At 42.4% G+C, this 15,264-nt stretch overlaps 2 protein-coding genes across 7 annotated transcripts in view; one reads left to right on the plus strand and one right to left on the minus strand.

Annotated features, from left to right (window-relative positions):
• The window catches only part of CLTA (clathrin light chain A), a 13,873-nt gene extending 7,432 nt beyond the window's left edge, over positions 1-6,441 (plus strand). The window contains exons 3-7 of one of the 3 annotated variants that reach the window (XM_068928594.1): positions 1,047-1,164; positions 2,177-2,288; positions 3,649-3,702; positions 4,926-4,961; positions 5,999-6,441. In XM_068928594.1, the coding sequence (XP_068784695.1) occupies positions 1,047-1,164; positions 2,177-2,288; positions 3,649-3,702; positions 4,926-4,961; positions 5,999-6,170 (492 nt within the window). In that variant the 3' untranslated portion in view covers positions 6,171-6,441. The remainder of the gene's footprint in view (positions 1-1,046; positions 1,165-2,176; positions 2,289-3,648; positions 3,703-4,925; positions 4,962-5,998) is intronic. The other 2 variants (XM_068928595.1, XM_068928596.1) reach the window with 2 other exon arrangements.
• A 6,628-nt stretch (positions 6,442-13,069) lies between these two features.
• GNE (glucosamine (UDP-N-acetyl)-2-epimerase/N-acetylmannosamine kinase) overlaps positions 13,070-15,264 on the minus strand; it is a 36,539-nt gene continuing 34,344 nt past the window's right edge. For all 4 annotated transcript variants that reach the window (XM_068928590.1, XM_068928591.1, XM_068928592.1 and 1 more), the window contains exons 10-12: positions 14,885-15,067; positions 14,034-14,150; positions 13,070-13,350 (exon numbers count right to left, since the gene is read on the minus strand). In XM_068928590.1, the coding sequence (XP_068784691.1) occupies positions 13,115-13,350; positions 14,034-14,150; positions 14,885-15,067 (536 nt within the window). In that variant the 3' untranslated portion in view covers positions 13,070-13,114. The remainder of the gene's footprint in view (positions 13,351-14,033; positions 14,151-14,884; positions 15,068-15,264) is intronic.

Below are 15,264 nucleotides of genomic sequence, written 5' to 3' on the forward strand. Positions count from 1 at the left end.
AATATAACACCAGTTTGGCCAAGGCCAAATACATACATACAATTGTCATTGTATGGTATGAAGGTCAGTTAGATAGCCCTGTTCACATGGGTTATTGGGAAGAGGATAGTATACAAGCTACTTCTCTATAGTGTTTGGAGTGAATGTTCAACTTGGAGACTTGAATAACTTTCATTACTACCAGTATTGTTCTAGCCTCACTTCTGGTGAGAGAGATCATTGTTTCTTTGCATTGTTTCTTCACTGCGACGGCTGCAGGAGGTCCAAAGAGCAACAGGATGCAGCCAAAACTGCTACTAGCTGTAATGCGGGCGATACTGTCTGGAGCGGGATTTACTAGCTCTATTTGGAGTAGTGAGGCAGTAAATTGTTGAACATGGTGTATCCTCTGTGTCAAATAATGTAACGTTCAGCAGCTTTGGGAGTTGGATACATTAACAGTGGCCCTATTAGTTGCCTCTCTTGATTGTATGGTAAAATATATCCTAGTAAGTGCACTGTTTTGAAAGTTAAATGATGAGCTGCGTCTTGTGTTCTGAGCTGCTTACTGCAATCCAAATTATGTACTGTCTTTACAGGAAGTCGGCTTTTAATTAAGGTTTACAAATATCTCCGAAGTAGACAAAAGTTACAGAGAACAGCTATAAAGTCCTGTGCGCAATAACAAAAATTTCAAAAGGTTTATTTTTATAGCCAATATTTAAGGTGAGCTGAAGTAGACAACCTTTGAGCCTGTGGTTGCATGCTAGAGTACTGGGCACTGTCTTCCGCTTTCTTCAGGTTTAAAGCTCTGGTATACTTAGACTTCCCAGTCAACTTGAAACTGTCTTTGTTCCCAGGTTGCCAAGGGCAGCCTTGTGTTAATTTACTTAAATTCTGCTGTAATTTGTGATGAAAGATTTTCATCTTCATAGTAAAAATGCAGTATAACACCATGTGAGTGTCTGTGCTCAGCTCGAATAGTATCTAATTTTTTATTGCTTGCAGGCAGTTAGTTGAAATGTACAGTTGTAATGTGTAAATAACTCCTGTCCTCTTTCTTAAAGGAAACTAATGGGCTTACAGACTGCTATGCTGCCATATCACAAGTGGATCGACTGCAGTCAGAACCAGAAAGTATTCGTAAGTGGAGAGAGGAGCAAAAGGAGCGCCTAGAGCAGCTTGGTAAGGAGGGTATTTGCAGTGGCAACTCTTGCTTGTGACTCGCTTGTAGGTGGCAGCTTCTTAAGCAGGGAGAATTCCCGAAACTATGGCTGCTGGCTCTTGGAAAGCTAACCTGCTGCTTGAGCAGCAAGTTTGGTGGAAGATGAGTCTTCCAAAAAGAAGACTGGTGATACTGGTGTATGTATGAGCAAGCAAATGGCTCTGTGAACACTGATCAGAGAGGCTTGCCTTGTACTTACCCGTAAGCTATTCCTCGATCATAAACAGAAAATGAATTTCTTTTATCAGCAGAAATGGGTGTGCAAGAACAGCAACTGTCAGGTTTGTTTTCTGAGGATAAAAAACTGCTCATACTGTAATTGCTGAGGCCGTCTGTTACCATGTGGATCCTAATCCAGTAGTTAAAATAAGTAATGGACTAGTAACTGAAGACAGTTGTTATCAAATGCAGTGATATTTACCTTTAGACTGCCCCAGGAACTCTACAAACTGTCCTGCTTTTCATTTAAATAAGAGATAGTTTTGCCTGATATTATTAAAGCCAACTTTCAGTACATTATCATTCTGGACAGAGCTGAGTCTGTTGCTCTTCCTCTTTACAGCAGGTGGGCTTGTACTGAACTGTACATTGGACCTATAAGCATGCCAAGTGCCAGGCCCCCCCTTGTTTTCTCTAAGCTCAGAGGCTTTACTGAACTTGTTCTAGGGCTAGCATAGAATGACTTTCTGTTTTGGAACAGTTTACAGGCCAAGAGTTACCCAATGAGTAGTCTACACCTGCTTGGTGTAAACTGAAATGAGCTGTGTCAGTTAGCAGCACAGGCATCCTGATTAGCTAATGAACTGAGTATTCAGAGTTCTAAGCCTCAGTCATTAAACCTCTTAGCCCTTACCGGAGTGGATCAAGTGACTCTCTGCACTAGAGTAGTTAAGTCCTAGAGCCATCAGCTGCAATGTTAGCAGGACCCATCTGGATCAGACATGACTGACGAATCAGTTCTTGAATCTTCAGATGCTAACTCACGAAAGCAGGAAGCGGAATGGAAAGAGAAAGCAATAAAAGAGTTGGAGGAGTGGTATGCAAGGCAAGATGAAAAGCTCCAGAAAACAAAAGCCAGCAACAGGTAAGGTTTCTCTAGCTATCTGAAGAGATACAATACTGGCTATGGCAGTAATGGGGCAGAAGGGTTAGAATACTTCCAGCATTTCCAAAGGCACTAGGGCTTCAGATCACTGAAGTAACTCTTCCTGTTGAGAGATAGGTCTCCAGTAGTATACTTATACTAGATTATGGGGTTTTTTTTAAGAGGTTAGATTGAACGTCTAAGGATAGTTATGGAAAGAATGAAGATAATGATACTGAAAGTTCCTTAAGATGCAAGGCTTAAAATTGGCCAGAGTAGGCTAATTAGTCTGCCCACTCGTTCGCGTGCTTCCAGCTGTGCAGGTCCTCAGTGACTGTAATTACCTTGGCACTAGCAATCATACTTGCTGCCTTTACGCATGGAAGTGACCTTCTGGTTAGCCTTTGCCACAGCTTACTTCATCAGATACTGTAAAACCTTTGGCTTCTTCTTGTGGAAGTGCTTGAGGAATAACCTGACTCCGTTCTGCTAGTGCAGAACTAAATGCTGGCTGTATCTAAGCCACTAAATATATATAGGATTTGAATTGGCTTATTAGCTCTGGCGCTGGAACTGATAAGGTTTGGTTGCAAATCTAATTAATTCTTAGACTTAGAGGCTCCCTGGAGGGTTTTGACTTCGTAGGTCTCCAACCTACAGTTTCCGGTGCCATTTTCTCCAGGTAATCACTAGGCCTGCCTTGTATTTTGGGAGCCCACAGAGCTTAAACTGAACTGTGTTTCTGAAACACCTTTTTCTTACCTAAGTTGGCCAACAGGTTTACTTTGAGTAAGTAGAGTTCTAACTTAGTGTTGAGGCAAGGAAAAATAGTGAAGACTGTTCTGCAAGATGCTTTATTGGGTATGCAAGTTAATATCTGATACAGTTTCATGGCACGCTTCTGGGTAGTGATCAAAGCTCCTGATATCACCATATCTTGGTTAGCGTTTGAGCTCAGGTGACTCATTCTGGAGCAGGGCCCATGTAACAAGAGCTGCCATTATGGAAATAGGACAGTGTCCCTCTGAAGGAGGGAGTGTTTGGCATTCTCAGCCTGGTGAGATTTCTCTCCTAACTAGTGTCTTTCCTCTGGGAGGAGAGTAACTTAATGCTGATGTTGGGACTCTAGTCCTCATTTAGCTGGTCACAGCTAGGAAGGATGTAGCAGATCTCTTATGTTGCCCCTCTCAGTCAGTGGCTTAATTGTGATGTGTCATGTGGTAGCTGCTTTCCTAGGTGATAGATGATATGCAAGGTTTATGTGCCTGTTAAAAACTGCCTTCAGCTGTGTTCTGTACTTCTCATCCTTATCTCTTTTCTCCTGCCTGCTTGCCTGCCTGTTGGACAACTTGCTACCTAGGGTGGCAGATGAAGCTTTCTACAAACAACCCTTCGCTGACATGATTGGTTATGTGTATGTTGCTTAACTACTAATTCTGTTTGATCTCCCTCATTATCTACTTGACTAGCAGAAATAGCGCTAAATATCTTAAGGTGACTTCTGCTGAATACTTGATACCAGTATTAACTAACATAGGTAAACAGCCCTTACTTTTTGGACTGACCTTAATTTGCAGTGTTACGTGCAGTTTTCCTGTAAGGTTCCCTAATGCTGCGTGATTTCCATCACTTTCAGGTTAAGGCATGTAGTATGCATACCACTGATTTCGGTAATGACTTCAGTGGTCTGTAGAAGATTGCAGCAGTTACAGTTGTCTCTAGGTCGGTGAAGACTGTTCGGCAAGATTTGGGAGTAACTTGCTGGGTATGCAAGTTACCGTCTGATACGGTTTCATGAGGGTGCTGCACCTAGTCTTAGTCACCCCCACAGAGAATGTATACTCTGTTCTCACAACTTCTTTGCCCATGTAGTCAGAAAAATATTCGAGCAAGCCTTGCACATAAATCTCCGCAAGCCAAGGAAAGCGGGAAGAAATCACTTGCTCTAAGTCAGGATAGAAGAGGCTCTTCTAGACTTCAGGATGCTATTAGTGGCCAGGTGAAAAGGGTGAGGGAAGATGGCGTTGACAAATCAGCCTTAGCTGCTAGCAGAACATCTAGGAGCATCTCTTTGTAGACCTGTTGCCAGCCTAAAGGACTAATGAGAATATACCTGTGACTTTCAAACCCCAAGGTGTTCTAGTTTCTATGGGCTGGAAGGATTGCAATGTTCATTGGCTTGTTCATGCATCTTAATTTTTTTACCTTAATTTGTAGACTTTAATTAAGAGATGGCCATGTCACAGATTCTAAGGTGACACCTTTAGAAGGTGTGTACTTGTGAGCCATGCTGTGGCTTTGAGTGAATTAATATTGGAAAGTCCAATGTGGAATTCATTGCCTAACTGTAGGTGGATGTAAAGCAAGACTTGTGAAATGCTGGATTTACAGGTGGTATTTGACTTTGTCCTGGAGTTGGCTTTGACAGACTTCCCAGTTAAACCCTTGTTTTCCTGTAGCCAATGCTTATGTGCAGTGTAAGTGCTGCAAAATAAAACTGGCAGTATGTTTTCTCAATGTAGGCCAAGCTACTAGTGCATGTTCAGCTAGCTGATCATCTGCATTAAACTCATTCTCATTTTCTATATCTGACTTAAACTTTCTCTCCTTGTTTCTTTTCTTCTCTTCACCTTTAAGCACAAACATAAATCATCCTTGCTACAGCCTAGAACAGTTAAGTAAAAATCTTCACTGCCCCTTAAAAGTGTCATGTCATCTGAAGTAGCAGTGTTGTAGTGACCCTTGTCTTCAGTGGTGTGTGTAACCTAATCATCCCTGTGAACAGTGCTGAATACTCATGGGAGAGTCATCTTCACTGCTTTTTCTGTACTGCTTGTTGGAGTAGATGGATTTGGTTTGATCTTTTAGTGCTTACAGCTCTTGCCCTCAGGCAGCTACCAGGGCCCCACAGTTCACAGAACTAGATGCTGGAGTGTTAAACATGCATTGAAGCAATGCTGTTGGCAGCATAGCAATGCCAAAAGGATACTGCTGAGGAGCCATTGGCACATAATAAGGGGAGGAGAACCCACTTCCTGAGAATCTCGCTTAGATGAGAGCAGGGAAATGTGTTTATCTGGCTAGCTGACCTCAAACTAATCATTCCCTCTGTCAGCATATGCCTTGTTAGTCTATAGCACCTACAAGCATGGAATTCATGACTTAAATTCCTTTTGATTCATGCTACTTCACTACAGCGTTGGGAATCATCAACACATAGTTTTATGATGGCCTGTAGGCCTTGGGGGTGATTTAAATCCTCAAATGGAATCTGTTGTAAGACATGCTGCAGAGAGTTGTAAATTTCCAGTTGGCAAGCGTCCAAAGCAAACCAGTAAGTGTCAGAAGCTTAAGTAACTAAGACTTGGGCATTGCTCTGTAAGTAAAATGCCTATATCAAAGTGCCTTATTTGCTGGCAGTTTGCGTGGTGTCTCCTGTAGGCAAAGACTGGGTAACTACTCTTGAAACCAAACACCTGTATTCCAACATTTTACACGGCAATCCTCTGCACTGCTTGTGCATAGCATACTACTGCAGCCTACTTTCATCTCCAGGGTTGGGGCAGTGGGAGCTTAAGTAGCCATAATGTCCGCAAGCAGCTCTCAGGTCACATTTCTTATGAAACATGCCAAAACAACTGCATCCTTTAAGAGGGAAGGGGTACCTCATGTGTTGGGTATTAACACAAGGTGCATTGCATTACTTTTAGGGCAGCTGAAGAAGCCTTTGTGAATGATGCAGAAGACATTTTTCCAGGCACTGAGTGGGAACGTGTGGCTCAGCTCTGTGACTTTAATCCTAAGTCTAGTAAGCAGGCTAAAGATGTGTCCCGCATGCGCTCAGTCCTCATCTCACTCAAGCAGGCTCCACTGGTTCGCTGAAGGACAGCACGATGGAAACACTAAAAATGCAATATCTTAACTTTACTCAGAGAAGCGTGTTCACAGTAATTGGATTAATTGTTTCAATGTCTTTTTTGGACCAAATCTTATGATGTATCTAAAGCTGATCATTGTATGATTGCATGTTCTTCCTCATGTTTCCTTCCTGTGTCTAAATGGGAATACCTCCAAATTTGTAGTCTCTGTGCTGTTGTGCACTGAGCTGTCACTTTCAACATTACTGATATTAAAGATCTGTTAAACAGCAAAATGTGTTGACTTTGGATGAACTGACTTTGGATGAACTGCTTCTCTTCCACTGAGTGTGAGGTGAGCGAGCAAACGTTTCCCTTAATTGTTAGTGATTTCACCTTGCTGGTGAATGACCAGCCAGCAATGCTCTTGTTCTTTCAGAGGTAGTCCTGCTTGTCCCTAAGCTTTCTTAAAGCTCGTGAGAGCTTTCTTTCCTCTCTAATTTATTACATAAGACAAAAGCTCCAGGAAATGGGAGCAGCAGGCCTGTTAAAGAGCTTATATCACTTCTGGTGAACTGAGGATACTACTTAGGACTTCCTTTGTAGGCAAGCAGTTCCAGGTGGTTTTCTGCCAAATGACTGACTCTCACTCCAGCTTCAGATCTTTGTCTAGAAAAACCCAATGAGGCACTGGGCAGTTGGAGACGTTAGCATTCTTCTGCTGGTGGGGCTGTGCATTCCGTGTAAATGCTCAATGCTAGCTTCAATTACAAAGCCCCATTGTGTGGAGGCTGCCTGCAGCTGAGCTCACTAGGAAGAGACAAACCTGTGCTCTGTGCCTGTAAAGAAGTTTGTGATGTCCTTGAACTGTGTCTTTGTCCTCAGTGACTCTGGCAGACTTTCCCTTACAGGGTGGTAGACTGAAGGCTTAGGCACTAAGAGAAAAGTGCTCGTTTCTGCTCATCAAGCAATTGAGTTGGAGTTGCTGTACATCAAGATGGCTGCATTTAAAACAAACTGATCCAGAAAATCTTTGTACTGTTGCCTCTTTTAGCTATCTGATCTTGGCCAGCATTCACAGGGGCTGTATCCTAGTTTTGCTGTGCTAAAACATTGTCTTGGCTGACTGTCTTAGAATGGTCTGTTCAGTCTTGTGCACTATTTCACTGCTCTGATAAAAATTACAGGTCTCCAGTGTGGCCTAAATAGTCAGTGTGCTCTGCCTTGCACTACAGTTGGCTGTAGTGATTGGAGCTATTCTTGTGCTGCAAGAGAACTATCAGTGTGTGCACAAGCTACTGTCAAGTGGTGATGAAAATGGTAGACTACAGCTCCAGAAGCTTCATTCTACAGAAGATAAAAGCAAGAAAGTATTTTCTGTGCTGCACAGGAATACCACAGGTGAGTCAAGCAAGAAGGCTAGAAGCAGAGAGCAAGTCCTTAGAATAATGATACTCAGTATTAACCCTGATCAATTATGCCTTTAGTTGACTTGACTAAAACTTTCATTTCATCCCTACAGCCCAGTTGCTGTAGAAAGGCTTCGGCAGGATAGTAACTTTAATAAATAGAAGCATTATGCCAAACATACTCAGGTGCTCTATTTAAAAAGTGTTAATAGGCAGTTTGGTTTTCCTGTAACTTGAAAGATTGCAGCACAGCAGATTAGAGGGCTTCCTGTGTGAACTATGGAGCTAGTTAAGCACATTGTCTGACGTCAAGGAGATTTTAACTATGCTAAGAGCATGGTTTTGGGCTGCAATCCAATAAAGCTGGCAAAGAGTCAAATTAAAGGCCAAAGCAATGCTACAGAAATTAAAGCAGTGTGTGCTGGGCAGTGCAGGTGCAGGATCTGCAGATGTTACAGTGATGCTGACTGTGGGAGCCCTTTTGCAGTGCCTGGGTATTGGATGGCCCATTTAAGTCTGTAGGATGTGCTAGGAGAAAGCAGTAGCTTTTTTTAAAAAGTGCAGTACCTATACTGCACAATAAGCTTGTGAAATTCAAGCGATGATAAAGGGACCCTTGAAATAACAATATTTCTTTAAAATTTCAACTTAAATACTGTCTTCATACACTTTCTGTTTAATTAAACGCAAACTTATCACTTCACACAGTATTAGCATTTAAAACGAATGTGCTTCATGCAAAGAAAGATGGAAAGCCCAACATTGAACAGTGGTAGATACAGAGCTAGACTGTTGTGATAGTGGCGTGAGTATATAAGCATAGCAAAGGTGCAGAGAGGAATCATCTCCCAGACCAACTGATTTTTGCGGGGTGGGAGGAACAAGGCATGCAAAGTCTTCAGGTAGGTGTAAAAGCCTAGTAGTAATCTGTGATGCATTAAGGATAGGACTGACAGATCTGTGTCAGGTCAGAACAAGGGCGGTGTACCCAAAACCTTTCCTCAGTTACGGGAGCAGGAGAATGAGAACTGGCTCTGTTACCTGTCTTCTGACTGCCTTGCTAATTCTGATCACGCAACCATGATAGTCTGGTTTTAAGCTACACTGCAGTGTACAAGCAGTGAGTGATTTGGGCACCACTTGGTTTCCACACAGCAACATGCACAGTTTGATCTTGTTTTATGAGAGCTTGCAGCTTGTACATTTGCTAAATTAACCAATTGAGAAGTGCTACAATTACATGTACAATCTAAACCAGGGGATTTGACATCCCATGTTGTCGTCTGAGCCTCATAAACGTTTTCAGTGGCTACTTAAAAAAAACCACCCCCACCAATAAAAAATACACACCCAAGCATATGCTGTCAGGTTATGAAGCAGTCAGCGTTTGGTGCTGGACCAAAATATAACTGAACAAATACATGGTTTTAGCAACTACATTTGGGGACTGGAGCATCTCTCATGTGAGGAAAGGCTGAGAGAGCTGGGCCTGTTCAGCCTGGAGAAGAGAAGACTGAGGGGCGATCTCATCGATGTCTACAGGTATCTGAAGGGGGGATGCTGAGAGGATGAGGCCAGTCTCTTCTCCATCGTGCCCAGCGACAGTACAAGAGGCAACGGGCACAAACTGAAACACGGGAAGTTCTGTCTGAACAGGAGGACGAACTTGTTGACTGTGAGGGTGACAGGGCACTGAAGAGGTTGCCCAGAGAGGTAGTGGAGTCTCCTTGCCTGGAGATATTCAAAACCCGTCTGGATGCGATCCTGGGCAATATGCTGTAGAGGACCCTGCTTGAGCAGGGAGGTTGGACTAGATGATCTCCAGAGGCCCCTTCCAACCTCAGCCACTCTGTGATTCTGTGATTGCAGCTGCTAAAGCACTCATTCCAATACGTCTTTGCTGACCAAAACAAAATTCCAAACAATTATTTGAAGTGGTCTGAGAGGCATACAGTCCAGGCATTTTCCCTTATTAATGCTGATAAACTCCCAACTGCATTTGAAAGGGACACAGGGATCACAGTCTACTCACGCAGACTGAAGTAGAGGTAAGCCCTATCCCATTACTGTCCTGCAGCTCTGATAAGTTTCTGTGATACCAGCTCGAGAATGCCCTCTATTGGTAATATGTCTAATTATGTGACACTTGAATGGAGGTAGTGTTTTAAGACCATCAATGTGCTGAGGCATTTTTTTCATCTTGAGTGTCTGGACAGTAAATCAAAGACTCAAAGTGCAGAATAACTGAACTTGCTGCTGAGGAGAACAAAAAGACATTTCAGGCCTTGATGGAGTTCGCTGTGCAGCTTGCAAAGCATCAGTAAAGATATGCACAGACAGCTAGGTAAACTCAGCTGGTTTCCTTGCAGTCCCAAGTCTTAGCATGGCAGGGTTTCCATGCTTAGGTAGAGCTAGGGTGTGCCCTGCAGTTCTAAGTATTGCTGTTGCTTGCTTGTGTAGCAAGCACACATATGCAGCTAAACATGCTTGGCTGGGGGGAGGGGGGGGGCTGTCTTCATGCGCAAGTGCTAATCTTGAGTCAGGTGCCATTTTGGTTAGAGGTCTGGACAATGGCATTCTTGCAGTTTTCAGTAATGGGGCTTCAGTGCAGCCATGATACCACATGCACTTGTTGGTGATACTGCACAACCAGACCACCTTCTTTAACAGGTAGTTTTGGCTGATGCTGTGAACGCAGTTAACAAGACAGACAGTAATGCAGTGCAAGTCTCAGGCGCTTTAGGCTCTGAAATGTTGGTAACAGCTGGGGAAAGAGGTTTCAGCTGTTGCTAGAACACAGTGCAGTATTGTCTCTTGCTTTCTGTCTCCTTCCCCACGGATAAAGAGACTTGCTCACCCTCACTGCAACGTGTGACTTTCATGGCACAGGCTATTGTTAAGTGCATAGGGCCAAACAGAGAAACCAGAAATTGCTTGTTGCAGATGTTCTGTGAACAGCATTCTCCCCCTGGGATGGGTAACAATGCAGAGTCCTTTTCCATAAAATGGTGGATCCACAACAGCGTGCCTGAGATGAAGTTTCTGGTTGGGGGAGGAGGACAAAACAAAACAAAAACAACACTACAGTCTTTAATATGAAAGAATGCCTTTTAATTGTATAAGCCCACAAACTCCTCAGGGAAAACTGTGAGGAATTCTGCACCACTTGCATTTATGTAGCAGGTTTTTCTTATCCAGTTGCCAGAAAAATAATTTTGACAGTATTTTAAGATCACTTTTCTTAAACGGACAAGACTTCAAAGGTGTTTCGGGATGAACTTTTCCAAAGCACCTTAGTCTTGCATGGGTCCTTACTGCCTGCAACCTCCTCCCAGCTGCTAGTCAGAATCATGCCTGGAGTCAGAGTTATAATGGAAAATAGCATCAGGAGGTCTAGAAAGTGGACGCTAGGTCCCACTTCTGCTCAGGCTGTCCCTGTGACACCAGTGGATGCAAAAGTCAGATGACTGACAGGGATCCTTTCTGTTCAGAGCCTTACTACTGTTACTTCTGAGCTGAGCTGCTGCCATGCTGGGACAAAGCGCATTTCTCCTTGACCTGGTAATGAAGATATCATTTTGGTGTAACAGTTACTGGATATGTCAAGTGCAAATCTTTAAGATACGTTTTTGCCAGTGGCACCTTATTTGCTGGTTTTAAGAAAGATATACAAAGACTGGTGTAGGAGGTTTGCGGGAGCAAGCTGTATAGTTTTTCTTGGAGACACTGAAGAAGAGTTGGTGTTGGTCCTAAAGTCAGTTACAAAAAAAAAATGCAAATGCTCAGCTTTCCCTGCACAGGAGAGGATGAAGTGAAGGCTACTTGTGTAATTATTTCATTGTTGATTCATTTCAAGAAGCAGTCAATAAAGTGGTCCACTATAGTCTACTAATGTGTATTCACTCCAAGGTTATTGTGTGGCAGATGGCAGCAACTGGAAAAGGGTGCTTCATTTTGGCTGTTGAAAAATTCTTTGAGTCACGTTTGTGGAAAAAATCCCTCTAATTCCCCATACTAGTATATTACTATGCAGAAATACAGACCTGCTGAGAAATACTGACAGCAGTGGTTGAATTAGTGGTTGTTAAAACAGATCATGAAATGCAAAGCAGAGAACAATCTCATGACTGTTGCCCTGGCAGGTGTCTTCGGTCTGGGAGAGCTGATCAGTTAGGTGGTTCTGTTTTTTAGTTCTTCCTTGTGGCAAGTAATTGTCATCAGGTTACTCTGACAGTATCTTGAAAGTGTGCTAAAGAACAGTTGGATAAAGACAGAACTGTATTTATGTCACAAAGTTGTGGTCAAAGAAACTTGCCTTACACGGTCAAGAGGGCTTCTCTGCATGGCCTTCAACCTATGATGAGATTCCCGGACAGTCTTATCTCCCTCACAGAAAGCCTTTCTGGTAGAAAGTTCCACTGTATCATACTAACCATGGTTCACCTTAGGCAAGTGTTTATTGATACATGACATATTCTGCTCCTTGGCCACTGAATGCCTTGAAGGTGAGCATCAGGCCTCAGATTTGACTCTCCATCCCATGAGCTGATGGTGAGTGCAAGTCAAAGAACAATGTACCTCCACCAGCATGGCTGAGGAGATGCACTATGTTACTCTGCAGTGGATGAAATTTCTTGAAAAGTAGAGGCTTTATGCTCAGCGGTATCGCATTAATAGAATTCTGACTGGCCACCCTCTCTGCTGTGGGAGACAAAATGTAGTTGACCAAGTCTCTTGAGAAACAAAATCCTTCCCATGCAGTTTACCACAAAAAAAAAAAAGAAACAAAAAAGAAAAAAAAACCCAAAACCCAGAAAACCCAGAACAATAACATTCAAATAATTTACTGATGGCCATAGCCAGATGATGAAGATGCTCGCTGCTATGCTTATCATTTTCTTTGGACAGCTCTGGCAGCCTGTAAACTCAAAAGATCACAGTCTTTTTCCTTCATATGCAAAGATTCTAAAATGGGACTTAGCCCTCTAAAGGTGCTGCAATAAATAACTGCCTCTGCCAAGTCCTTCGTGAACCACAATTTCTAGATGCAGCCCTTCTGTTTGTAGAGGTAACACCTCTCTTCTTTTCACCCACTGAATCTACTACCTACTATTTCTAATTACATATTTACTTGTGAGTGGAAGCTTGGAAATGGAAAAGCTAGTCAAATTGTAGGTATTTCATTTCATATAGGTGAGAAATAGCATGTAGGACCTGAAGCATTAGCTATAATTTGACATACCGCCCCACATCTGGTCCCCACAGTACATCAAGATTTGTTCATAAATAATTCAACTACACCTAAAGCAACATCTGGGCTTGCCCAGAGAGGTGATTAAAAACAACACAATTGCACATTAGTTCCTATGAACTTGGACAAAACTGAGAAAAAATACAGAAAAGATACCACCTCAATTAGGAATTGCCAAAGTAGTCCCTAACTATTTGGAACACTACTCTGATTCAGTAGCTGCTCTGGTCAAAGAAAAAATTTTGGGTACAGTATTCCCTCCACCCATTTGGAATTTGAAGAGTCCATTTATATAATTCTTCCTGGTACCTAGTATGTTCTACGTGTAGTATAATCCAGTACTAGGCTAGCAGCTCCAAGAAGAGCAGGATCTGCTAGATTTGAGACCACCACATCCACAGTTTTAGCAGAGGACAAAGCCTGTCGATGTATCACGTCTTTAACAGCATTAACATAGTGGCTGGCTAGAACTCCAGACAGGATCACGAGAGAGGGATTCATGGTGTGCAGAATATTCACAACTCCAAGGCCTAATGCTGTCCCAGCTGAAAAAATACAGATAAATTAAGTAACAGACAGTAGTCCAAGCATCAGTTGTTGAAATAGGTCTGTTTGTTAGCAGCAAATAACACTATGGTCAGGAAAGCTTTCTGTTCCATATGGCAGACAGTTATGAGTTTATGTTTAAGACAGTATGAGCTTGCCATTAATTTTCCTTTCAAAATAAAAGGAAGAAAAGGCAATTTTATTGCAGGATAATGCATTATACAGGGATACAGTTGTCAAAGATAAAGCAATGTATTACCATGCTTGTAAGAGAAAAAAGGAAAATGTTCTGCTACTAAATTTGTGCTATCAGCTCTGTATGAGGAAGAAGATTGTGTTTAAAGCTTGTAAAACAATAAAACATCCCATATAAAGTTATATGCTGATTGCCCTTGCTTGCTCAGACTAGGCATTCACTTGCCTATCATGAAATGTCCCACTGTTTTCCAAAATAATATGAAAATATTGAGATCTCACCTTTTTTTTTTTTTTTAATATAAGGACAAATTGATTTTTGCAGGAACTTTTCATCTCATTCCCCAGAATAAAGACTCTATAAATAACACGCAAGCTGCTTACATTTCTTCCCCACTTGGTATTTAACATGCCATTACCATTTGTAATTATACAGGGATCCTCAACTCTAATGCAAAACTACGCATTTGTGGTGTTACAGTCTTACCTGTTCTGAGAATGCTGTCTGCTTTTGCATTCCCAAGTTTAGCTGCTTGAATGAGATGTGCAGCACTGACAACCTCCTCCTTCTTCATGGACATTCCTTCTACTAAAAGCAGATCCTCTGTAGTGGAGGAGGGAAAGCCAAGAGGAAAACACAGTGATGTGGTGAGGCAAGAGATGGAGGATGATAAACAGGCAGTTAGATCTTTACATTTCTGTTACTTGCATACCGAAGCCTGGGTGCTGAGAAATCCACCCAACCCTGAGTTTAGTCAAAGCAATCATATCCATATTATTCCGGGATTTGTTTGTACAACCAACACCTCAAATTCAAACAGTTGCAATATGATAATTCATTAGTCTTGCCAGCCCCAAAACTTAATAAGCAAAATTATAAAATGTTTTCACCCTTATCCCAGTCTGGGAAGCTACTGCTGAAAGACAACCACTGTGAAACTAGACTTCTTGCAAAATGCCCATGAAAATGGCTACCTTGTGGCATGCTTAAAAAACCAGAGGCTAAGCTCTCCTACATGTTTGTGGTAACTTTGAGACAAAAGGTTCCAAATGTGGCTTGCCTGGATACTGCCATAACTGAGAGAGAAATGCACTGTACTGCAAAGGTAGCTGCTGCTGCTGCTGCTGCTGCTGCTGCTGCTGCTGCTGCTGCTGCTGCTGCTGCTGCTGCTGGGGTGGCCATACACAAGAATTCCTATCTGATTGCCCTTATGCTCATTCTCTTCCAGGAAAAAAGGAGGCATGTCCTTTTTTTTCATGTCATCCTTGCAAATTTCACCCATGCTGCAGTTTAGCAACCCATCTACATTTTTTTTTTAAGATAAAGTACATAGATACCGTCATGCAGTTTCTTAGCTTCTCTCTGTAAGGCTATTCCAGAGGCATATGCTTCTATACATCCTTGGCTACCACAAAGACACTCTGGTCCATCTAAAGATACAACAATATGCCCAAGTTCAGCAGCGCAGAAAGAACTGCCATGGATCAACTCGTGCTGATGAATGATTCCACCTCCAATTCCTGCAAAGGTATGAAAGTTGATGAGCGTAAAAAAGATAACATACAGACCAAATTCTTTCACGTTTGCTTATTCTAATAGAGATAAGATAAAATACAGGCATCAGTGGTCTTCTATACTGGCAACCAAGTGAATGACTGGTTACTGAAGAACTCACCTCTGTTCAACATGCTCCTAGAAAGCAAGCTTATAGCTCCCT

This window comes from Struthio camelus, chromosome Z (assembly GCF_040807025.1).
Source record: "Struthio camelus isolate bStrCam1 chromosome Z, bStrCam1.hap1, whole genome shotgun sequence".
Taxonomy (NCBI): domain Eukaryota; kingdom Metazoa; phylum Chordata; class Aves; order Struthioniformes; family Struthionidae; genus Struthio; species Struthio camelus.